The 27,177-nt window shown below is 42.4% G+C and overlaps 1 protein-coding gene across 1 annotated transcript; it reads left to right on the top strand.

Annotated features, from left to right (window-relative positions):
• Window positions 1-35: 35 nt before the first annotated feature.
• Window positions 36-24,466, top strand: LOC309486912 (uncharacterized protein; the record flags this gene model as incomplete). The annotated part of the gene is made up of 13 exons (XM_082154379.1): window positions 36-63; window positions 115-420; window positions 19,475-19,558; window positions 19,670-19,789; window positions 19,904-20,239; window positions 20,557-20,790; window positions 20,974-21,068; window positions 21,227-21,277; window positions 21,489-21,870; window positions 21,973-22,152; window positions 23,387-23,464; window positions 23,574-24,141; window positions 24,368-24,466. 12 exons carry the CDS (start codon window positions 36-38, stop codon window positions 23,777-23,779), a joined length of 2,100 nt encoding a protein of 699 aa, XP_082010505.1. The 3' UTR covers window positions 23,780-24,141; window positions 24,368-24,466.
• Window positions 24,467-27,177: the final 2,711 nt, after the last annotated feature.

Genomic DNA, 27,177 nt, shown 5'->3' with positions numbered 1-27,177 from the left:
ACATTGAACATGACATGATTTTTCCTTATTGCATTATGCGTTCCTATGCATTTCCTTACGACTGTAAGTTCATATGTGCTCAATCGTGAAGCGGACATTTAAGATGCTTTTCAGGTGTCTCACACAAAGCAGTGTGGACCAAAGGAGAACCCCTTCATCCACTGAGGTCTGGCCAGACAACCGTACCGCTGGAGGTGACAGGATTGGTCAAGAAGGGTCAGATCATCATCGTGGAGAAGGTGCCAGGGAAGCGGAAGTTTCTCCATGAAGGAATGACACGTCAACTGAACAAGTCACAAAAGGTCCAGATTGACTCTATGAACTTTGCTCACGTCACAGGATTACAGGAAGAGAACCTGAACGCATTCATCCACCGGCTGGACTCAAGCTATACACCTGGTGGGAACAGGTGTTCTGCAGGTGAACACCGCCCACTGAGCTTCTACAGATGCCAACATTGCAAAGACAATTTTTGTGCTACATCTTCAAGGACTATAACAAACGTCTTACTGTGACCCCGTAAGTGTTCATCGGAATGTGACCCACGGGATCAAGGAGGGAAACTGTAAGACTGAAAATACTGGTTGAGGCCTGATTTATGGGACAAAAGGGCCCTGCTGGCTGATTAACATTGGACCTCCCCCAATACAGCCTTTCTTCCTCTCAGAAACTAGGAGCTCACACAAGAACATGGTTTAATGTGAATATTCAACATTGACTGTTATGTTTTTGGTGTCATTTGAAATGTCTCAAAGTGAGTGGTACAGATATCTCATATCCAGATAGATAAAATAAAAGGAAATAAGGTTTATAGAAGTTCATAGGAAAATGGTTTAGAGATAATGCCAGATAAGGCAACCCCCCTTCTGTGGGATAGAAGCCATTTGAGGGTGGTCTCACCCCATCCCCCTTGTCACCTGGACAGAGGATAAAGGAAGGTGTTCTGGCTCTCTCTGTCTTTTCTTTTTGGCTGGACGTGGAATTGGATAGGTGGTTTCTCTCTCTCTCTCTCTCTCTCTCTCTCTCTCTCTCTCTCTCTCCCTCTTTCTTTCCCTTTCCCTTTCTCTCTCTCTATCTCAGGTACAAGCTGGGTAAGATTCTTTGGTGTAACCAATGTATAACCATGTTCTAGATATTTGAATTGATTGTGGAATTGATCTCTGATATCTGAAATATTAAATTGCTACAATGTGATTATTCCAACTGGGTTTGACATTGTTTATTTAATGGTTAAAAGGAATAGTCAAACATTCGCTCACTTTTAGTGAGGCACAGATATTATTAAAACCTTTCATTTATGGAGTCAGATGAATTAACGAGTGAGTACATGATTAATGTATTGCAAATTTAACCAACAAATACTTTGCATGAGTGAGGACAGAACACGTGACAACCTTCCCCGTGTATTGGCGAACCGGCAGATTGGGCCAATATAGCGGGCCTTACAGAAGAAAGCTCCAGACCTGGTTTCCTGGCATTGAAGGTAAGAAAATCAGCCAGGTCCAAAACAACAAAAGATAGTTTTCTCTTTTATTTATATATATATATATATATATATATATATATATATATATACAAATATACAAACATATATATATATATATTGCGTTTTAAACAATACAAATAGTTTCAAAGCGGCTTAATGGTAATAAACAGAATCAGTGATGCAACTGTAAGAATTCAATTCTGTTGTGTAAATCAGCATTTTTTATTTTTTTATACATAAATACAGTTTATATACTGTCTATGGATAAAATTCTGAAACTGTTATCTCAGAGGAACGTGCATTATTATGATTGTATGAATCGTTAGTAGTAGGCAAAGAAAATATAGGGTGCAGTAGCGCTGTGCAATATGGACAAAATAATCATTGCGATTTTTATTTTATTTATGAATTTATTTTATGAATATTGCAATTGCGATTTTATTTGCAATATTGGCAATTGGTTTTTGCTTTTTCAAACATGCTACATTCTAAATGTATTCAGTGCACAAGAAGTGCAGAACAAAACATGTCACAATGAAATAACATAGTACAGCTTGATAAACAAAACTGTAATAAACTGTCTTTAAAACAGACTTAACATAAAATAAATTAAGGTTAACTAGCCTAAATTCCAGTCATAACAATAAATAAACTTCAAAATTGTTTTTCAGTGCACACATTTCACAATGAAATATAATTACCGTACAGTGTACAGTTATTACAGTATTACTGCTTGATAAAATTGTTATAAATTCTATCTTTAAAACAGAAATATTTATATTTTTATATTATATATTTATATTTTTTTCAGAATATATTTTTGTTAGCTTGGAAGTGCAAAAAGCCATGAACTCACTCTGACACACACCTGAAACACACACGTGCACAGAAAGCCGAGTTCAGTTTCGAGACTTATTGCTTGAAGTCAAATACACACACAATTATGTCAAAATGGCTGTTGTGGCCAGAGTTCATTTTAATGTTCTTGTTATAGTCGAGTCACCTTCATTTATATAGCGCTTTATACAATAGGCCTACTTATTGTTTCAAAGCAGCTTCACGGTAATACACAGGAAAATAACAGAATCATTTAGTAAAACAGAATTCAATTCGGCTAAAGAAGCTCTAAAAGAGTCATTCATGAGTTCACATGTTCATAAAATCTTTGTATTGGATATGAAAGCACAGATTTGGCTTGCTGAAGTCCAGCCCAAAGACTGGGATGTAATAGACTGTCAGAGTTCAGAATTATTTTGCTTTTCTTCTCCAGGGTTGGACACACACCATCCAGTCTACAAAAAACACACTGGATTAAACACAGGATTGGATGGATATCATCCTGACGGGAAACTCAAACCTGTCCACGTCTGAGCAAGAACATGAGAGACTGAAAACTGGAAAGAAGTCCTCAAGTCATCACAGACACATTTGCTTTGTTTTCAAAGTCAAGTTATTTCTATAGCGCTTTATACGATTCAGACTGTTCAAAGCAGCTTTACAGTGATAAACAGGAGGATAATGATCAATGACTCAAACAGAATTCAGTTGTGCTGTAAAGCAGCTCTAAGACAGTAGTGCCATTATTCAGCTGAAGACAGTTTAATGTTGATTCAGTCCAGTTCAAAAACTGTGTAAAGTTCATCATATGATTATGAAATTACCTGCCAATGGGTGTCGATGCCGGTGGCTTAAGAAAATTTACCGGCCATAAATATTTTTACCGGTCATGAAACTTTTTTTTACAAAAACAGAAAGTGTGACAGTTATGACACCAACATTTAGATACTTTTGAAAATTCACAATTTTCTATTTAATAAATTAATCAAATGTAAAATAACACTGCATTAATGACTAAATTAAACAGATTAATCTTCATTAAAGTTACAAAAGTTATTCAGTCAAGAGCAGTGAGTTTTTTTTTTTTTTTTTGTCCTTTGTTGTTTGAGGATTATTAGGCTGCTGTCACTTTAAGACCTAATGCACTGATGCAATATAGCCTACTTATACTGTACATGTGTGTTTTCTTTCTCAGCTGTTTAACTGACTATGATGACCTGACCTGATGTACTCGTTACATCATAAGAAGAATGGCATCTACGCTAATGTTAGTCTTTCGGTTTATTCAGAGGTTTACTGCAGTCAGCCAGATCCGGGCCGTATCCAGATCAGATGGTGGACCTGCGCCTAGACACGACCACAACGCCTTCCTCAAGGGTCAGCCTCATCAGCCCTGTGAAGGCCTCATCGTCACGACAGCCATCGGCACCGATCCTCAACAAACTCGTCTCCATACCGGCGTGACTCCGATCTTCAACCAGATGTAACTGGATAAACATTCTCAATGTTCTGATCCAATCTGACTTCTGACCTATTCGGTTGTTAAGTCGTGACGTAACCACTCTCCGATAATACTCTTTCCGGGTCCAAAGTCCAGGTCCTCTCTACCTACCTACCGCTTTCGCTAGTGTTTTGGTTATTATTGAGTGTTTTTACAATGCCCGTGTCCCGAGCTAACTCACTTCAACCTCGTAAATCTTCTTTTTCATTGATGCCTGGACTCTACCCTTAATTATGCCACCTGAGTGATGAGCTACACTAACCACTCTGTTGGTGTTAAAGGAATTTAAACCCTTTTTGACCGCCAAGGGTGCCTCACTAAGAAGGACGTGATCGTAAATAAATTTACAGGTTCCACCATTGTTATTTCTGGACGAGAGGAGCGCTTGGACCCGGAAAAGGCTAAACGTCACGCGTGACGTCAGACTTAACAATCGGATAATAATAATAATAATTCGTTACATTTATATAGCGCTTTTTCTGAGACCTCAAAGCGCTTTACATGGAAGGGGGGGAATCTCCTCAACCACCACCAATGTGCAGCATCCACTTGGATGATGCGACGGCAGCCATACTGCGCCAGAACGCCCACCACACACCAGCTTACTGGTGGAGAGGAGACAGAGCGATGAAGCCAATCAGTATATGAGGATGATTAGGAGGCCATGATGGACAGAGGCCAAGGGGCAAATTTGGCCAGGATGCCGGGGTTACACCCCTACTCTTTTTCGAAGGACATCCTGGGATTTTTAATGACCACAGAGAGTCAGGACCTCGGTTTTACGTCTCATCCGAAGGACGGTGCTCTTTTGGCAGTACAGTGTCCCCGTCACTATACTGGGGCATTAGGACACACACACAGACCACAGGGTGAGCACCCCCTGCTGGCCTCACTAACACCTCTTCCAGCAGCAACCTGGTTTTCTCAGGAGGTCTCCCATCCAGGTACTGACCAGGCTCAGCCCTACTTAGCTTCAGTGGGCAACCGGTCTTGTGCTACAGGGTGATATGGCTGCAGGATAATGGCTTGCTTAGTTGGGGACATTTAATATTCAACAATATTATTGATCTGCCTTACTTAAGGTGGACAATGACGCCATTTTCTTCTAAAAACAAACTTTGTTGTATTATTTTCATGTTATCACTGTAAAGCTGCTTTGAAACAATCTGTATTGTAAAAAGCGCAATATAAATAAAGGTGACTTGACTATGTTTACTAGGATCCTCGTTGAAACACGCACTTTTTTTAAACGGCTCAATTCAGTATTCGCGCGCTGTCTGAGTCACAGCTTTCTTTTGCTTTTGCGCACAGAAACTTCCCACACCACTTGCGAATAACAAATTGAGTTCAAACTTTTGCTTCGTGCGCTTGCATGTTTAAATTGGCACGCCTTAAACTTTCGATGCAGTGCTGGTCCATCAATCCGAGCGTCGTTCATGTTTGCTCTCATGTTCTCACAACATTGCATTGTTAGAATTCATAAAAATGTTACTGGACAACTGGTGATTGACACCGTTTCATATACTCGCCGATGTTGATTTTTACTTGCGTTTGGCGAGTGTTAATTTTAGGCCGTATTAATCATTCAGCTTAATAAAAAAAATAAAATAATGTCTTGAACATTATAAGTGGATCTTAGTGGGCTTATAAAAAATTATGACATGGTCCCTTTAAATAAATGCTTATTTAAAGGGGTGGTATAATGCCCTTTTCACAAGATGTAAAATAAGTCTCTGATGTCCCCAGAGTGTGTAAATGAAGTTTTAGCTCAAAATACCCCACAGATTTTTTTATATAGCATGTTAAAATGTTCACTTTTTGAGGGTGAACAGAAACGCACTGTTTTTTGTCTGTCCCTTTAAATGCAAATGAGCTGCTGCTCCCGGCACAGGGGGCGGAGCTTCAACAGCTTGTGTCCTTTTACCTCACACAGACATGTACTAAAAATTTCAAAATCTTTTTGCCTTTTATGTTCAAACTGGAGTCAGACCATGATGGAGAGACTCAAGAAGAAGTGACAACATGTAGAAGCAACAGAACATTTCTGAATGGTTAGTTGATGAATTTATGTAGCTTATGTGTAGTTATCTTCTAGTCATTGATTAGCATATTCTGTCATGATAATCGATAAATCGTGTTCCGGGGGCGGGGTTTATGTAAATATTGGGCTTGGTGATGTCACTAACCCGGGAGGAATGTCGTGTAGTCCTTACCAGCCGTTTGTTGTAGTCCTTAAAAAGCAATTTCTTTAAAAGCAAATATCTCCCTTTGCTTTGAACTTTGAGTGTTGTAACTTTGCAGATGTTGTTTATGCTCAAACAGCAACATTACACACTAACTAAAGTTAGAAAAGTGAAATCATAATCAACCACCCCTTTAATATAATCTTTTTTTTATTTTTTATTTTTATATATTTTATTGATTTTACACAAACAACAAACAAAAAAGCCCAGCTATTACCAACATACAAAACAGGGGGAAATTATTCACACACACAAATTGCTCATCACATGTTACATCACATAACCTACATTATTGTTTACAACAAAACACATACATACATTTTTTTTTAAATAAATAAAAGGAAATTTCAAAAGAATTTATGACTTATTGGTGAAGACAAAATGTGGTCTCCCATCCTGCAGCAAACCAGCAAGATCACCAGGAAGGTAGTCAAGAAAAGGTTGCCAAACATTATAAAACAAATTGGTATTGCCCCTTAATATGGCACTGAGGCGTTCCAGAGGAAAAACCTTAAATATTTCTCTGTACCACTGTGTGACCGAGGGAGGTTTTTCCTCAATCCACTGGAACAAAACACAACGCCTTGCTAGAAGTAAGAGTTTACCCATTAACAACAGTTGCCCTGCAGATAGAGAGAGCTGCTCTAAATGTAGATTCAGAAGGAACAAGACTGGTTCTGATTTAACTGTTTTGTGAAAAATTGAACTTAGCTCCTGAGAAATATTCCTCCAATACCTGAGTATTAAGGGACATTGCCAAATACAATGATAGTAGGTCCCTACTTCTTTCTTACACTTCCTACAGAGGGGAGAGACTTGGGGGTTAATCTTGTTTAGAAAATGAGGAGTGCGCTGCAATCTATGCAATATCCTGTACTGACTCTCTCTAAGTCTATTACACATAAACAGTTTCTTAACAGATTCAAATGCATCTGACCAGATATCAGTATCAAGATCAATCTCCAAATCCTTTTCCCATGACTCCCTGCTTTTGTTGACATTGGCACAATTAATTTAAGAGTACAGTTTTCCATAAAAGAGTGAGATAAATTTTCTGTTATTGGAAGCAATTGAATTAAAAGTAAGGAGGAGGCTATCAATTGGACTCTCTATTGATTGGTCTGTTGAAAGTACAAGATGGGACTGTACAAAATGTCTAACCTGAAGAAAACCAAAAAAGTGGCTGTGTGGTATTTGGTATTTATTCTGAAGTTGTGAAAATGACATAAAATGACTGTTTTCAAATAAATTACCCACGAATCGTAGCCCCTTTGAGTACCAAAAATTGAAAATACTTTTCCCCACACCAGGAGGAAAAGCTTTATTTTTAATATAATCTTTGTGGTTATGTAAAAAAAAAAAAAAACGTGCACGCAGAGTGTTACGGACTGCTCCGAGACACGAAGGTTTAGATCCAAGTGCAGCTTTATTTGAGGGCAATCCAGAGGCGTAATCCAAGGTACAGGCAAGGGTCATACACAACACAGATAGGCAGTCCAACCAAAGAAACAAACAAACAAACAAAACAGGCAGGGACCAGAGGCAAGAGAGTAATCCAGGGAACAGGGCAAGATATCCAAAACCAAGAGACAAGAAAACCAAGAGAATGCTCAGAAATGCAGTGTAACACTAAAACGTACTCGGTTACTAACGTAACCTCGGTTCTCTCTAGAAGAAGGAACGAGTACTGCGTAAGATATCTTACGCTAGGGGAAAATCCTTTTTCCGCGAGATATTGAAGCCAAAAATGATCCTTAATTTTGTAATAATGCAAAACGCGTTGCGGCAGCATGCAGACATAGGCGAGACAGCTCGCGCGCCTATTGGCTGCTCTGCGGCAAGTGCAGCAGCCTATCGTGGCGTCACGTCCCGCCGAAATGGGCGTGGTCTAGGCCTATAAATACCGCTCGCAGGCAGCTATTATCTGGTTTTTCATCATCGAAGCAACCAGAGCGTGTGCATGCACGGCAAGATACGCAGTACTCGTTCCCTCTTCTAGAGAGAACCGAGGTTACGTTAGTAACCGAGTACGTTCTCTTACGAGAGGTCTCTCGTACTGCGTAAGATATCTTACGCTAGGGGACCCAATGCAAAACGCCGTGCATGCTGAGATCTGACACCAAAGACCCAAGGGCGAAAGCCCGGGGTACATACTGTATAGTGCACAATCACTCAGGGAACTCACAGGGAGTCCGGGAAGAGGGAGGGGCGAAGCCGCACTCTTCCACATATGGCAGCGTCGCTGAGACGCGAATTTCATCATACAGACAGGGCGGGGTACGGCCTGAACTGATGGGGGAATGTGGGTCTTACACAGTTTGCCCAGGCACATCTCGTGCTGCTACTTTTTACTGTCGAACATTGAGCTGTGCTCAGTAGACGCAGCATTCTGAGCTGATCGCATCAGGTCAGATAATACTGGTAAACTTAGACCGACAGCAGCCTGGCCTGCAAGGCGGGAACCTCTAGGTTATAAAACCTTATAAATGTAGACGGGGAGGCCCAGCCTGCCGCCATACAAATATCTTGCAAGGCAATCCCACTTGACCAGGCCCACGAAGAGGCCATGCCTCTCGTGGAGTGCGCTCTGACACCCAACGGGCACTGCATGCCCTTGGAGGCGTATGCCAGCGCTATAGCATCAACTATCCATCTGGATAGGCTCTGTTTCGACGCGGCTAGTCCCTTAGAACGTCCGCTAAATGAAACAAAGAGCTGCTCCGTCTGTCTGAAAACAGACGAGCGAGACACATAAGCTCGTAATGCCCTGACTGGGCAAAGGAGGCTCGCGTCTCTTTCCTCATCAGGGACCGGTAGGGCTGACAGGGAGATAACCTGCGCCCTAAACGGTGTGTTGAGGGATTTTGGAACATAACCGTGCTTAGGTTTGAGTATAACTTTTGAGTCATTAGGCCCAAACTCCATGCACGCCGCGCTCACAGAGAGCGCGTGTAGATCCCCTATGCGCTTCACTGAAGCGAGAGCCAGCAAAAACACCGTCTTGAAAGACAGGTGTTTCAAATCGATTGACTGTAAAGGCTCAAATGGCGCACCTTTCATGGCTTCCAGAACCGTAGAAAGGTCCCATACGGGGACTGAGGGAGGTCTGGGAGGATTCAGTCTCTTAGCCCCTCTAAGGAAGCGGATGACTAAATCGTTCCTTCCTATTGACTGACCAAGCGTTGTTCCTGAGAACGCTGCTATAGCCGCCACATAAACTTTGAGCGTGGAGGGGGCCCTGCCCTCATCCAACAGCTCTTGTAGGAAGGAAAGCACCTCCGTCACACCACAGTCTGTGGGTGACACACCACGGGCTGTGCACCAGCCCAAAAACACTGACCATTTAGAGGAATAGAGTCGTCTCGTAGACGGAGCTCTAGCCTGCGTGATCGTGTTTAATACTCCTTTAGGGAGTCCAACATGTACCCGTTGATGGCCCAGACATGAAGGGACCATAGTTCCGGGTGAGGATGCCAGATCGAGCCATGGGCCTGTGAGAGGAGGTCTCTCCTCACTGGTACTGGCCCCGGGGCAGTACTTGCTAACTGCATCACGACTGGGAACCAAGGTTGGTTTTTCCAGAACGGTGCCACCAGCAATACTGAGCATCCTTCTTCCCTGATCCGTTCTATCACCTGAGGCAGGAGAGAGACGGGGGGAAAAGCATAGAGCGGGCGGCGGGGCCACACATGGGCCAGCGCGCTCCTGCTCTTGGAGAAAAATTCCTGACAGTGAGCGTTTTCTTGAGACGCAAAGAGGTCTACTTCCGCTCTGCCGAATTTCTTCCACAGCAGTTGGACTGTCTGTGGGTGTAGAGACCACTCGCCTGCCGGAACATTGTTCCTGGACAGTCTGTCCGGTCCTATATTCAGGAGCCCTGGCACGTGCGCTGATCTGAGCGAGCGCAGGTTGCACTGAGCCCATACCAGGAGGCGTTCTGCCAGCCTGTACAGGTTCTTGGACCTGAGGCCGCCCTGGCGATTTATGTAGGACACCACAGACATGTTGTCCGAACGGACCAAGACGTGGCGTCCTTTTATTTGGGGACAAAAACGCGTCAGCGCGTTGTCTACTGCCAGCATTTCGAGGCAGTTTATGTGCAGGAGCTTTTCCCGTTCCGACCACTGGCCGAAGAACGGTCTGCCCTCGAGCAGCGCTCCCCATCCCGAGGTGGACTGCTCTTGGAGAAAAATTCCTGACAGTGAGCGTTTTCTTGAGATGCAAACAGGTCTACTTCCGCTCTGCCGAATTTCTTCCACAGCAGTTGGACTGTCTGTGGGTGTAGAGACCACTCGAGTTCGCTGTGCGTTGAATGTCTACCGCGCGCTGTGGTGATAGTCGCGCTATCATGGACAGCGAGTCCAATTCTGTGCCCAGGAAAGATATCTTCTGACTGGGTGACAGAGAGCTCTTCGCCCAATTGACACTGAGACCCAAATCCTCGAGGTGATCGATCGTGGTCGTAAAATGGTCGTGTGTTCTATGAGCACTGCGCGAGATTGCGCTAGAATCAGCCAATCGTCCAAATAGTTCAGCACTCGCATGCCTCGCATTCTGAGGGGTGCGAGCGCCGCATCCATGCACTTCGTAAATGTACGGGGTGCCAGGGACAAACCGAACGGCAGGACTGTGTACTGATATGCCTGGCCCTCGAAGGCGAATCTCAAATATCGCCTGTGACGTGACGCTATCTGTATTTGAAAATACGCGTCTTTCAGATCTATTGACACAAACCAATCTCCTTGGCGAATCTGCACAAGGATTTGTCTGGTCGTGAGCATCCTGAACTGTCGCTTCACAAGCACTTTGTTCAGTTGCCTTAAATCCCGTCTTTTTTCGGTACCAGGAAGTATCTGCTGTATAGCCCTCCTTCGCTCTGAACTTGAGAGAGAGGCTCTATGGCCCCTTTGCTCAATAGTTTCGCCACTTCGGCTCGAAGTAAATGTGCTACTTCTGTTTTTACCGTGGTCTCGACGCGCGCCACATAGCGGCGAGGGCGTCGGCGAAACTGCAGCGAATAGCCTCTTTTTATAATGTTCAGCACCCACTTCGAAACCCCGGGCAGCTTTGCCCATGCGTCTGCATGGATAGCTAGGGGCTGAATACGAAGCGCGCTCCGCTCGCTCAGCGATGGAGAAGCTTCGGCGTGCTGCAACACAAGCATCGCGCTTGTGACATTTGAGGCATGGGGCGCGCTGATAACAGCGGGCAGATTGCCCGCGGTCGACCACGAGGGGGAGGGCTGGGCGGTTCCCGTGGGAGCTGTCATGTCTATGTGTGGATGTGGGCGCGGGACAGCGGGCACATTTATCACACCGAAAGCATCGTTCGCTTGCGTGAAGCGAGTGCACGTTGGTTTCGTTTTTACAGAAACCGTGAGACATGCATAACGCGGTGTTAGTGGGCACTGGGTAGTGGGCACATTCACCATGTTTGAAGCGCAACCGATCTGAGTCGGTTTTATGTGCGCGAGCCCTGTGTGACAGGCTGTGCTTGTGTGTAGGGATGGGCACTGGGCAGTGGGCATTCTTACTACACATGAAACACCATCGGCCGTGGCCGGGACACCAGAAAATACACTCTTTTGGGGATTTATCTGGGTAGCCGTGAAAACGGCATTTGTGTGCAGGCAAGCGGGTGACAGAACCGACTTGTTGGCTGCAGAAAACACTGGAACAGTCACATTTGCTGGAACTGGACGAGCGAATAGCTTTGGTGTGAGTCTGGCCGCAGCGGGACTTGAACACCGTCGTTTTCCTAGCTGTGCTAGGACGACTTCGGGGCCTCGGGCTTCACCGTAATCCTAGGTCGCGGGCCACGCACGGCAGGGCGGCGACCGGATGAGCGGGAGCGCGGTCTCGCGCTTCGGGCCTGGCGGCGCTGTGAAGTGGAGGCAGTGGACGGTGGCTGTGAGCTCTGAGCAGACGGTTTCGCACGGCCTGCTGCAGAGCTGGAGCGCTTCGGGAGGAAGTGCTTCATAGCCTGTGACGCTTTCTGTACCTCTGCGAATCTCTCCGCGAAATCCTTGACGGAGGATCCAAAGAGGCCTGTGGCGGAAAGCGGGGCGTCGAGGAACGCGGTGCGCTCAGACTCGGCCATTTCCGAGAGCGTCTGCCAAAGATGTCTCTCAGTCACGGTGAGAGAGGCCATATTCCGTCCAATGGCTTGCGCTGCAGACTTAGTAGCACGGAGAGCGAGGTCCGTGGCACTCCTTAAGTCCGGCACGCAGATCGCGTCAGGTCCTTCCTCATCCAGCTTACGGAGGAGATCGGCCTGGAAGATCTGAAGCGTTGCCATGGTGTGCAGCGCTGACGCAGCTTGCCCGGCGGCGGAGAAAGCGCGGCGGAGCAGGCTTGACGTCGTGCGGCAAGCTTTAGAGGGTAGGGCCGGCTTAGCACGCCGTCCAGCGGAGGGCGGACATAAGTGGGCCGCGATCGACTCTTCGACCGGCGGCAGCGAAAGGTATCCTTTGTTCTTGGCATCGTCAACAGCGGAGAATGCCAAAGAAACAGCAGGACGCACTCTAGCCGAATAGGGGGCGTTCCAGGACTTGGCAACTTCTTCGTGTAACTCAGGAAGAAAAGGCGCCGGTCTGGACGCAGGCGAAGCGCGCTCCCCAGGCAGGAAAAATCCATCCAGCCGGTTGTGAGCGGGCTGCTCAGGCGAAGACCACTCGAGGCCGAGGCTCGCCGCGGCCTGTGCGAGTACTCGCATGAGCTCCGTCTCGATGGACGCTCTCTTGCCTGACGACGTGCGGGCAGGGGGCGTGGGGTCCTCAGAGCCCGCCCAATCCTCACTGCCTGACGCCAGGATAGAGCAGGAATCATCCTCTCCCAGCAGGGCTTCCTCATCAACGATGTCAACGGAAGCGGCGGCAGACGGCGGCCGCTGTCCGTCAGGAAGCGAGGCTGACGAAGCCGGGGAAGCACGCGGGCGAACCGGCGAGCTTTTGCGGCTGAGGGAGGGTTCCGGGGCCCGCTGGGCACGGCGCTTTTTACGGCGCGACGCCGCGGCGGGCGGGGGAGCAGTCTCGGTGAAGAAGGCTAGGCGAGTCCTCAGAGTCGCCATTGCCATCAGCTTGCAGTGAGGGCAGCCGCCGTCAGCGAGCGCGAGAACTGCATGTTCCTCACCCAGGCAGGAAACGCAGATCACGTGGCGGTCCCCGTCGCTGAGTGTGGCTCTGCACGAGCCGCAGGAAGGCATCTTTAAAAAGACGCTAGCTCTTTTAGAATGTGTGTCGCGGCGGCGACACACACACACACAAATAGAGTACAGTGTAATCAGAAAGGATATAAGCGCCGGAAAGCGCAGCAGGAAGGCAGGAAGGCGGCGCGGCTAGCGACTTCAGTGACTCGTCCCGCTGAAGGTGCTCTCTCTCAGACGGCGCGGCTTCTTCTCCAGCTCCAGCGATGCGTGTGCTTCGCTTGAAGGATGAAAAATCAGATAATAGCTGCCTGCGAGCGGTATTTATAGGCCTAGACCACGCCCATTTCGGCGGGACGTGACGCAGTGGGCGCGAAGTGCCCTGATTGGGTCTGGCGTCACGCCAGGCCTCGCTCGATAGGCTGCTGCAGTTGCCGCAGAGCAGCCAATAGGCGCGCAAGCTGCCTCGCCTATGTCTGCATGCTGCCGCAACGCGTTTTGCATTATTACAAAATTAAGGATAATTTTTGGCTTCAATATCTCGCGGAAAAAGGATTTTCCCCTAGCGTAAGATATCTTACGCAGTACGAGAGACCTCTCGTAAGAGAACAAGACTTCACGGTGAGTGAATGAATGAACATGGTATAAATAGACTGAGACTAACAGGGTGATGGGACACAGGTGAATGCAATCAGTGATAATGAGGTACAGGTGACTGTGATGAGTGATCAGAGATGATGAGTCCGGGCAGTGAGTATGGGAAATGTAGTCTGAGAGTGAACGTGAGTGTCTGATGTGAAGTGCCCTCTGGCGGCTCTCAAGGGCACTCCAGCTGGTGACCGTTACACAGAGTCAGTCTCTGTTATCATTTCCTTTCTTATATTATTGCAAAGATTCAGGTAAATCTTGAAACTTGAAGGAACAGTTACCCAAAAACAAATTCAATAACCTAAAGAATTCTATCATCATTATTTACTCACCCTCATGTTGGGTATTGGGGTTTTAAAAAAAATATGATGTGACCCCTTTAAAAAAATGCTTTCAAAGAATAGAAAATAATAAATGCTTTTAAACATTCCCGATCTATGACAAAACTTAGAAGTGAAAATGCAAGGGCCTACTTGTAAAGTTCAAGGAAGACGATGATGAAGGTATACAAGGTTTATTAGATAAATATTACAAGGATAATAGCCAACGTGCGATACATAGGACTAAGAACTGAACTCAAGCACAAACTTAAATACACAAAGATAATTAACTAAAAGAGAACAAAGGAACACATGTGACGAGTGAAAACCAACACAAACTGAACATGACGGTGACACTATTGTGCTTCCTGAAATAAACTGTTTAAAATCTCTATCTACATGGTTGACTAGACTAGAGCCAGCATATGGACAATAATAATAATAATAAAATTAGGTGCATGACACCCCTATTCATGGGTATTTAGGTGAAAGAAGCTATTCTTGTATTATTAGAAAGATTTAGGTCAATCTTAAAACTTATAGAAACTTGTCGATCCAAACAAAGTCATATAAATTGCTATTTTTACAGTGGAACACAAAAGGACAATTTTGAAGAATCTTTATGCAGCTGTTTTCCATACAATGTCTTTTCATAGTCAACATGAAAGCTCCAAAAAGGCCAAAAATGGCATAACAGTAACATGAGTAGTCCATGTGGCCATATGTGCGATAAATTCAAGACTTCTGGAGTAGCTTTGGATGTTCAACACTTGTTTTTATACTCACTGATACCATTTCCATAGACTGAAGTTATGAAATGTCTGAAAATACAGCAGCAAAATGTTGTTGACACTACAATGCCATTGATGTGCAGGATGGAAAATGTCAGCAGAGGGGAACAACACAAACCACTGTCACTCGGAACTTAAATCTTCCACACACACACACACACACACACACACACACACACACACACACACACACACACACAAAAACAAATCATTTTAATTTTTAAATGTACACTCTTTCTATGGTTGCGGTTTCATTGTGATTGCGATGATCAGGGTAAGCTGAGGTGAGTCCATACACATTTTGGTGTGACATTTGTGTGATTTTATCAAATGTTATGTGAATCCTAACTTTGAATTTACATATAGAAATGTTATTTTTGTTTTTCATGAATGAACGTATGAAAACACATGATTTTTCTGTGAAACAAGCCGTTTGCTCAGTCTGACATCACCGTTGTGGTGGTACTATCTTTATTTGTATCTTGCTCACTAATTACCATATTCATGCACCATTTGTGTACTATTCAAAGCTGCTTGAAATACAGTAAGCGAAACTGTGATGTAAACAATTATGTACTTATAATATGTAGGTTAGTATAAGTGGAGGACATAAATGATCGCCATGTTATTGTTATTATTACCATGTTACATACTCAGAAACATGCTATTAGCTTGACATATGTACAAATAACCATGGTATTACCATTGTACCATGTCCAAAAACATTATTATTGCACTTTAGCATCCACAATCATTTGCCTACCCCTTTAAATGGTAGTTCACCCAAAAATTAAATGTACCCCATAATTTACTCACCCTCAAGCCATCCAAGGTGTTTACGGTAAATTTGAAGACCAAAAAAGCACATCCATCCATCATAAAAGTGAGTTATTAACCCCCCGGAGCCGTATGAATTACTTTTTATGATGGATGGATGTGCTTTTTTAGGCTTAAAAATTTCATGCACCGTTCACTCCCATTATAAAGCTTGGAAGAGCTAGGATTTCTTTTTTTATATATATATAACTTTGATTGTGTTTGGCTGAAAGAAGAAAGTCATATACACCTAGAATGGCTTGAGGGTGGGTAAATGATGGGATTATTTTTGGGTGAACTAACCCTTTAATACTTTCCATATATTTACAGTATTCAGAAAAGTTTAGCAAATTATACAGAAATAAAGGGAAAATAAACCTGTCCTGCTCCATCACATTCTCTAACTTATTCTGGAATGTGAAAATTGGCTTTATGAGTGTTTTACAGACTTTGTGACAGAACTTTCTCTCTTTCTCGTGATCGACCCCAGGGCAGCGGCTCGGCAGTGGTGGACATGGAGAATATGGACGACACCTCGGGCTCCAGCTTCGAGGATGGAGGAGGAGAAGGAGGCGGAGGAGGAAGAGGAGGAGGAGGAAGAGGAGGAGGAAGAGGAGGAGGAGGAGGAGGAAGAGGAGGAGGAGGAGGAGGAGGAAGAGGAGGAGGAGGAGGAGGAAGAGGAGGAGGAGGAGGAGGAAGAGGAAGAGGAGGGAGGAGGAGGAGGAGACAGAAGAGGCAGCCGCTACTGACGAGGACAACGGAGAATATGGAGAGTTCCTCGGGATGAAGGGCTTGAAGGGACAGTTGGGCAGACATGTTGCTGATGAGGTGAGCCACAGGGAGAGCTAGGAACCTGATTGACATGTGAGGCCTGTTTACACCTGGTGTTAAGATGAGTTTTGGTCGATCGGATCACAAGTAAATTGCGCGTGCTCGCTGAGGCTATGAGTCCGTAGGCCGTCCCATTCAGCATTTTAACGCTCTGAAGTGTGCTCAGCAGCGCCCCCTTTGTACCCTTGAAGCGGTCTTCCGCATAGATGCAGGCTCCACACACTTTAACTACCCAGTAATCCTTGCGAAAGGCCAATCAGACAACGGATGGGAGGAGATTTCGCTTACGGACAATTGTTGACATGGCTGAGAAGAAAATATTAAGTTTTTTTATGACCTAGATGTACATTTTACCAGTTTTTACCTACAGTTTATACAAACATTATGGTCATCGATAATGGCACGTTGAATAATACGATCGCATTATGATTCATTAAATAAATAGAACTGAATGTCAGGGCTTTACTGAGTCATGTAAACATAGTATGAATATTGAAACCTGTAAATTCATCTGACACTCATGCACATTTTCATTATGTGTTAAAATTGTAATCTTAGTTCAAATGGAACATTATGTATTATTATGTACAACTTTATACATAATTTAAATAAGCATGATGTATCTATTGTCTAATGCCCAGGTGGCATGCATAATATCAAAATATAGAACTGTAAAATTAGGCTGTGTAGTTGACATGGAGATAAGACGTCGGAGCACAAAAATGTGATTTCTCCTGTCCAACATCAACCAGACCGTTATTTCCGGCGTGACGATCGAGTCTGTCCCAAAAATACCTCTCAATGCGCCCTCGTGGACTCGCACCAAGAGCCCTATAGGTCTGCACTACATGACGTCACCAAAGTGTGGATTCTGAGGAAGTCCACAAGTCCAGAGTGTGCCATTTGGGACAGGGCCTTTGAGGATCCAATGGAGTTATGAGATTTAGTCACAAGCTCTTTTCAGTAGGTTTAAGGTCCGTGTACTTTTTGATCATTTCATTTCCTGTTTGGAATGGAATAATGAGAAATGATTTTGGCTCGATTTTTCATTTTTCGTTTGTGATTTACAAATCGGTTCATGGGTTCGATGTTTCATTTGCACACGTGGGCGGCGCTGAAACGCCCCTTTCATCTGATTGGTCAAACCGCTCCGCCTTCAGTAAGCTACGAGCTTTTCTTTCTGTCAGGCAGAATAAGAGTCACTACGAGTGCGGCACTGACAAATGCACTTTAATAAAATAATGTCTGAAACCACCACTCACTCACTGTTAACTACGCACAATATTTGAAGCAGAAATATGTTGCTGGTCACGTAATTCGTGCTGCTGCGACTTGCAAGCGACCCCAATAATGTGAGCCACAGTATTAGCCTATGACAGATTATTTTAGCATGATTTCCCATTGATTAATACAGTGCAAATAGTTCCGTCTCTTTGGATAAAAGGGTAGCAGCTAGCGAATCAAAGTTATTTTTTATATTTTTTTTCTTGTGTGATTGGACCGTTCTCGACTTTCAAGGTAAAACCAGCCGCAATATCTCTGAATTTAAAATCGGTTTTATCTTTACAAAATCCTTTTCAGGGTGTTAAAACGAAGAAAAAATAAGGATGCGATGTAAGTCATGCCTTTTATTGTTTTAGCTGTTTGCTGTTTCAAAGTCCTGTCACGTAAGCGTTGTGGGCAATGACACAGAAGGTAAATGAAACAATGCAGTTTAACTTGAGGCGATCGTCGGTGTTCAAGCACAATGGCTTGTGTTGATGATATATAGTTATACAACGGACATGTCTCTTTTAAAATAAAATATGAGTTTTTAAGTGTCTCTTTATGGAAGTATTAATATATGTACTATATAAAAGTAGACAGTTAATATAGTCCCTCTTCTTCAGTTGGACATACATTCTGTCATGTCTGCAACTTGATAAATATGTTGTCAATATCATTCAAATAAAAAAATAAAAATTCATGGTCTGTAAGTTTTTGCAAACTCATTATTGGGCTTTATTCAACTTTATGAAACTATAATGAATGTATAGAATGCTATTTTGACTACAAGTTATTGAACAATTTTCATAGTCTTTTAATTTGCTGTTCTGTGGCTCCCTCTGGTGGACGACATTAGTATTCGTCTCTGAATCGCATTGACATAAATGTCTAAATACTTTTTTGAACATTAAAAAAAATTATATATTTTTTTATTACTGATATAATAATAATATACACACATCAAACTCAAATTCACTGATTCGTGGTACCTTATTTCATGCTTTAACATATCACATTTTTAGCTAAGCCGTTAAGATACATTATTATTATAACATTCAGTCCTGATTCAGTTTGTTTCCAGATTCGATGTGCGGTCACGCGCTCTGCTCACGCGCGCGACTTCAGGTATTTCGAATAATTTGTGTTGATTTGAATTCGTTATTGCGACGTGTTATGAATTCTGTCTGCAAATATCTACAAATCGCTAGATCACTTTCTGCTGGTTGAGACTGAATATTTGCTGTGCTGATCTTGCGATTTTGAACTGTTTGGAGGATTTCAGAGAGGATACTTTTATTATAGAAGGACATCGGAGGATATAATCATCTACATAGTTTTATTTATAGTTTTTTATAGTTATTTCTGAGGACACTTCTATTTGATTGTTCTTTTCTGATTTTAGAGGGAGTTTGGAGGTTTTTTTTTTTGTTGTTGTTGTTTTATTGGGAGGGGTATTTCTGAGGAGAATTGTATTTTATTGTATTTGTATTGTTTTTTTTTTACAGTTTGAAGGATGATGCCAGGCCCGAGCCGGGAGATTATTCCTGGACATTTAACCCCTCTGTCCTGTGAGTTTGTTTCTGTGTCCACAGGTCCGGCTCAGAGGAAGAGAGAGGTGCAGAGGCCAGAATCAGATGATGGACGTCCGTCCACTTCATCCAAACGCTTTCGCAGAGGTCAGAATAAGCTTTTATTCAAGTTAATAAATTATTTGTCATTGGATATAGAAAGTTGCATTTTTTTTGGGTGTGACCACTGACACTGACATTGATTATTAATATTATTAGAAATGTTCCAAGAGTGGATGTTTCCTCCACTGCCAGGTCAAGTTCCGGTCGAGCCAATGAAGACTTCAAACGTCCCGACTTCTCAAGGTGCAATGAAGGATGTGAACAAGAGCTCCACAGGTGAGACTGAAATAAGGCAGAATGATGACTGCTTAAAATAGAAAGTTGCATTTTTTTTGGTGTGACCACTGACATTGATTATTAATATTATCAAAAATGTCTGGAATATTGCAGCCTCAGACAGATCCAGTGGAGCTGCTTCCACAGATTCTCCACCGGGCATCATGTCCACACCATCTTTGTCCAGCTCTGTGGGGGATGTGGTGTGGCGGTTTTGTGGGTTGTCGTCGAGGTTTAGCAGCACAGGCACGTACATCATCAAGAAGAGGAGCAGTAACAACAGATCTGAGAGCCAACATGAACAGGGCAGTGACGGAAACAGAAGTTTGTCCAGATCCGACAGCTTCCAATTGTGGACGTGTCCTCCACTGCCTGGTCAAGTTCCCGTCGAGACTTCAGACGTCCCGACTGCTCCGGGTGCCATGGAGGATGTGATCAAGAGCTCGACAGGTGAGACTGAAATAAGGCAGAATGGTGACTGCTTAAAATGTTTGACAAGTTAAGGTCTGGTCACATGTACTGTTTCTTAGCCAATTTTTTCTGAAATATTTTAGTTGGACAAAATGTTCTTAGAATATATTTTTGTCAAGCCAATTAGCCATGAACTCACTTGCGCTGTCAGACACACACCCGAAAACACACGCATGATCCTGAATAGAGTTCTGTGTTAAAACAGTCAAATGGAAGTTATATCATTGTTAAATGTGAGGTCAGAGATGTTTCTAATTTTTGTTTATGCCTAAATATTTCTCCTTTTTTTTTTCCAGAAAAACCTACAAAACATAAGAAGATGGAAAGAATTTGTTCATTCTTCAGGAACTTGTGGACGAGTCTGTCCTGCTGCTGTTCTGACAGTAAAGCAGTGGATGTTGTGGAGCCTTTCGTTCCTCCACTAGATCTGGACTCTCTAGATCTGGACTCAGAGCCTTTCGTTCCTCCACTAGATCTGGACTCAGAGCCAGATTCTGATCCAGATCGCTCCGGCGTCGAGCCAAATCATGGTAAATCTGCAGCCATTGTTGTTTTAAACAGTATTATCGTCTTGTTTTCCACTAAAGATATCTTGAGGCTTGTTTTCAGAGAATATTAATATATTTTTTTTCGACCTGCACTGATATTTTGAATATAAAACAAAGGATCTAGCAAGCTCATATATTTCTCATATTTTCCTGTTTGTTTTTCAGACTCCTTTGGGTCTCTCTATAACGCGGGAGAGATGATTGGATCCGGAGGATTCGGAAGAGTGTTCGAGGGAACACGCAAATTTGATGGCAAAAGGGTAAAGCAGTCTTGTTGAATTGTATAAACATTTTGCTCTTGCATGCATCAAAACATATCTAATACACATGGTTAAATACTAGATGCTCAAATCGTAAATGTTATGTGCAAGGTCAGGCGCTGTTATTGAATAGTGTGTTTCTTTTTTCATTTTTGTAGGTTGCCATCAAGCGGATGCGCAAGACTTCCAAAGATCTTTATCTTGCTATTGTAAGTTGGCCAAAAGCTGAATTTGTATTTAGTAGTTTAAGTGCTGATTACTGTAGTCAATACACCTGTAGAATGTAAATGTAATAGACAAACAAGCCTGGAAAGGCTCTGTTGATCGTATCTACAAAGATCAAAGAAAAGTTCCTTTAAAAATGACGTTTTCTTCAGATTTTTACCCAGCTAATCTTCTGTCTTCTTTTCTTTTCTCTAGCCTGGGCATCCCGAACCTCTCATTACAGAAGTGGCTCTGCTGCTAATGATGAGGCAAGAACCCATAAGCCCCTACGCCATACAACTACACGATTGGTTTGAGCACCCTCGAAAATTCACCCTGGTGATGGAGTATCCCGAACCCTGCGAGAGCGTGCTGGACTTCATCATTCGTAATCCTCAACTGGACGAAACAACCGCACGGGTCATCATGCGACAGGCTGTGCTGGCAGTGCAACACTGCATTGATCATGACGTTTTTCACAATGATGTTCATGCACACAATTTCCTGTTGAAGAAAGACACGTTAGAGCTCAAGCTGATAGACTTTGGCTCTGGTCAGCTGCTTAGTAGTGATGGCTACGACAGCTACATTTACATAGGTGAGCATTTTGGGAGTGTGTGGAAACCTGGATGTAATGACTTGCTGATTATTTGACACTTTGAAAAAATTGCTCAACAATGCACAAATGTCTTTCTTACAGGAGTCCTGGATTACTGCCCTCCTGAAGTCTTCACAGAACCTCGATTTCACGCCATCCCAGCAAATGTGTGGGCTCTAGGAGTGTTGCTGTACGAGATGGTGAACGCATGTCCTCCTTTTCACAATCCAGCGGAAATCAAAGAAGCCAAAGTTACATTTCAGAACACCAGCTTATCCAACGGTGAGTGAATGATATTGATAACATTAATAAACACACACATAAAGCAAAAGGCTCAGTACAGACACAGTTAAAGTTGAAGTGTGTACAATTTTTGATATATAGTTAAATACTATAAGAAATGTAGCTTTAGTCACAGAAGTGAAAGCCAAAATTCACTGCATTTCTACTTTCGGAGATTAAACAGGTCATGAACTCGTCAAAGTGAACAGATCATTGTGATGCTACACGCTATAAAGCATGCTTTAATACCATACAGCATCATCATGCATCCGTTCAGATAGACAATTGTTCATAAAGACAAATGCAACACAGTTAAAAGTATTCCTAATATGTTGGACCTGAAACATGCCTTCACAAGAACCAGTAAGAGCTGCGTTTGTGATGTTTGAGTCGGGGATGACGTGATGACGTAGGTTTTTAAAAATAAGCTTTATTTTGTAATTTCGCAATGTGCCACTAGTGCAGAAGAAAATACATACTTCACCTTTAAAGTAAAGATAAAGAACACTTAACCTTATATTAATCATGTTTCAGATGCTGTTTTCATAGATGCCAACATTAGTGTCACATGGTCATGACTAACCAGCTCTCTCTCTCCTTGATAAAATGTGTACAGAATGCAGTGATCTGATTAGCCAGTGCCTAACCCTGGATCCAACTAAACGCCCGACGTTAGAGCAGATCTTACAACATGAGTGGATTAGAAATGATCTACTGTAGGATGGAGAACTTCAGGAGATTCACTCGATCAGTGATCGAGAGAAAAGAGCACCAGCTCCAGACCTGGTTTCCTGGGATTGAAGGTAAGAACTCTGCTCCACCCGACCGCAGACGTAGGTTTAAAATCCACTTTTTACGGCGTTGTTCTGTGAGCTTTTTACATTTCTCACCTTTATGAATGACAATATTTGGTACTCTATAAAACCCCTTTCCCTTTTCTCGGTTAGAACGATTGGAGCAGCCGTAAACTACACAAAACATGGCCATTTTTTCAGACGGAAAATCCTCAGCTATTTCACTTCCTGCCCTCCATCTGAACTTCGGGAAGCAGCAACGTGACGTCACGTGAAACCAACCTATTCTGGATTATTTGTAGTGAGGTTTTCACATTTTTGTTCATTGTAATGTTCGTTTTATAGTCAAGTCACCTTCATTTATATATATATATATATATTAGTATATTATTTTCACCAATTGTGTCACTTAATGATTTATTTATTTTTTTATTCAGTAGTTTCTGACTCTAAACACGCTGAAGAAGAGAAGGCTGAGTTCAGAAGGAAGCTCCAGACCTGGTTTCCTGGGATTGAAGGTAAGAACATCATTCAGCGCCACAACAACAAAAGATACTGTTTTCTTTTAGATTATTAATATATTATTTCCACCAATTGTATCTTAATTATTATTTTTCATTTCACCAGTATCTGAATCCAAACCAAGTGAAGAAGAGAAGGCTGACTTTAAGAGAAAACACAAGACTTGGTTTCCTGACCTCCGAGATAAAAACTTCAGCCAGGGCCGCACCATAGACACTAAGTTTCCTTTCGTGGTCACACCGAGTTACGTCCTGACGACCAATGGGGTTTCGCTTAGAAAACAAGCCACGTTTTATAATACTCGAAGCTGAGAGGCTTTCTAAGCGAAACCCCATTGGTCGTCACAACGTAACGTCTCCGTTCCCTACTCAGGGAACGAGGGTTACATACATAACCGAGACGATTTCTCTTAAACATTTAGGATACTCGTTCATTTGTTTTTTTCCCCAGAAATAAATTCTTGAACGTAAAAATTAGTTCTCTCTTAATATTGATTGTTTCCATCAATTGTGTCTTAATGATTTTTTATTCCTCCAGTATCTGACTCTAAACCAAGTGAAGAAGAGAAAGCTGAATTCAAGAGAAAACGCAGGACTTGGTTTCCTGACCTCAGCCAGGGCCACAACCACCATAGACATTGAGAGGGACGCACATTTTCCCCCAGATATTCAGGGTAATTGTCGAAAATGATCTCTTATTATGATCAATTATTTTCACTTTTATTAAAAACAAACAAACACGGTCTTCAACTAAGCTACTTTGTTTTTTATCCTCAATTTAGAATACTTTGTATATTTCAGTAAAATTCATAGACTCCTCATGGTAAAACAAGTGAAGTGATATGTCTTTTTTACCTCCTTCCAGCTTATTAAACCTGATTATGTCTATTTCTTCAAAAGGAAAATGTAGGGGAAAGACAGCGAAGTCCATGGAAAAAGCGGAGCATGCCTAAGGATACCAGCGAATGAACAAGGGAACGAAGCATCACCAACATTTGTACTTTTGCCTGAACAACATATTAAAGTCACCATGAAATGGACAATTCTTGTTTTTATTGAATATTGCAATAAAGAACTAATAATTTTTTATAAATGATTTATCCATGCACATCATATATATATATATATATAAATTAACGTGCCCTCGTCCCAAGGACACAATTCTGAGAACCGCTTAGAGAAAACTGCATTGTATACACACACATAGGACCACTCCCACCATCACAATGCAATGGACATTGTGCAGGGATGATTTTTGTCCAAATTAATCAAGGCTAGAAATTATGAGCAAAAAGTCAGAATTGCAGGATATAAGAAGTTTAGAAATGTGAATTGTGGGATAAAAAGGCGCAATTACCTTTTATTCTGTGGCGGAAACAAGCTTCTATACATCACTGAATTAAAACAGCTGAAGAAACTAAGAGGTGGATCCTGTAAAATCTTTTATTAGCTTTATTATAATATCATCATCAACATCATATTCTGAGAGTAGAAAACCAGCTCCAATCTCAGAGTCTTGCTCACATGAGGCATTCTTACAAATCAATTAGTGGTAAAAAAAAAAAAAAAACATTCAAATCAGACAATCTCAAAATCTGTCTCTTAAATCGCAATGTCCCTCAACCTGTGACAGACCGGCTTATTGTTTTATAAATGAGCTACCATGCAATGCATTTGGCATATTTCTAAACGCAGCTGACTGTTTTATTCCATCCTAATACAAATGGAAAGAAACACAGTTCCCATAATTGTTTATCAAACTAAACTTAAAACTGGAGCACCGGTGTATATGTATATATGAAGAGTTCAGATGCAAAAGCCTCTCAGTGCCATCTGAAATTTTATTCTAGAATGATTGCATATTTAAGTTAAAAAATATACATTAGAAATATTTATTTAAAACAGCACTCTTCTTTTTAATATTTTTAAATCAATGTAATCTTTTTGCGTTGTGATCATATAGTGAGTACAATTTTGCAGATTGACAATTATAATACATTATATTCTCAGTGAATTAAATCACAAATCAACTCAATGAAATGCTGAACAACTCAATTAAACTAAATGTGAAGGGAAACATCCCCACCTAGTGGTGAATATGCACAATACTACATGAAATTTGGCGGAAACAAGCTTCTATACATCACTGAATTAAAACAGCTGAAGACACTAAGAGGTGGATCCTGTAAAATCTTTTATTAGCTTTATTATAATATCATCCTAATCATATTCTGAGAGTAGAAAACCAGCTACAATGCTCATCTCATCTTGCTCACATGAGGCATTCTTAGAAATCAATTAGTGGGGTTTTTTTTTTAAACATTCAAATCAGACAATCTCAAAATCTGTCTCTTAATGTTTTATAAATGAGCTATAATATACTCATTAATGCGACTTTTGGTGCTGGTTTTGTGCAGTGCTTTGTAATTAGCATCCATTGTTTTAAAACGACGCAGATTCAGATCGCTTCATAAATGTAAATTCGTCTGTCCATCTAATTTTCAAACGATTAATGAATGACTGGAAAATTACCGCTCCACTTCACATTGTCCAATGAAATTTGAACTTCTTGTGCCAGATAACGATTGGTCGGTGAATTATACATGACAAACATGCTTCATTGAATTATGTAATATCAGAGAAAGTCTAATGAGGGGAGAAGTGCCACTCAATAAACTTCCGGTTGCAGTTCCACTCTTGTTCCATATGAGGGCGCTCACAGGACGAGTGCAGAATGAATGGAGGTCTATGGCGCTATACACATCAAAATCCCCTTTTCTCAGGATATAATTTTTTGTCTAGTAATTTGAATGTTGTTTTCGAAAGGGGATGCAAAGAAATTACACATTGCTTGGTGTTAGATTTTTTAGAGTCACTTATTTGCTTTAAAAAGTCTTTCAAAATGTCAATGACGTCATACACATCGTACGACCAGAGATACTGCTTCACGGCAATCCTTCAGTCACTTTGGTGCTTTCGCGCTCTGCACTTTCTTTTCTCTCGAGGCATCGACAACACAGCTGACACAGGTAAACACACAACACAGCTGACACAGGTAAACACACAACACAGCTAACACAGGTAAACACACGTGCTAGAAGAGTTTTTGTTTTGTTTGTTTCTGGTCCGGCTTCGGATGCCACGTTGCCATCAAGCGGTATCTCTGGTCGTAATCAGTCCTTCACTGACCAATCAGCGTTCATTAGCAGAATGCTAGTGTGTTATTGGCAACAACAACTCAACCTGTAAGAAATCGAAAGGACATAAGTACTCGTTCATTCAACTTTCGACCTATAACCCATGTTGAACTTGCAAAACCTACAATCAAATCTGAGATTTTTCAACGGCAATCGGGTGAAAGAGACAAATTTAGCCGTCTAGCCCCATTGACTCCCATTCATTTTACACTCATGGCGAGCGCCCCCAGTGGAACTCAGATGGGAACTACAACCAATTGGACTTAATAGGGCGTTGGAGTAGACGGGCTTTGGTAATATTTTAAAATATGTGATATGTGGATTTTTTGTTGAATCGACACTTTTATTACTGGAAAATAACGTTTAAAAATTGTTTGGTTATTCCTTCATGCCGTCGAGCCACATAGGCCACTGAAATAACTATATTTGGCTCGAGAGCATCGGTTGTGGAATACCTACGTTTACACCTAGTGCATTTTCGTTTTAAAACGCATAACTTTTGCTACGGTTACG

This window comes from Leuciscus leuciscus (genome assembly GCF_965113295.1).
Source record: "Leuciscus leuciscus genome assembly, chromosome: 22".
NCBI lineage: Eukaryota > Metazoa > Chordata > Actinopteri > Cypriniformes > Leuciscidae > Leuciscus > Leuciscus leuciscus.
The sequence above is the reverse complement of the archived record's forward strand: the minus strand, read 5'-3'. Positions and strand labels throughout refer to the sequence as shown.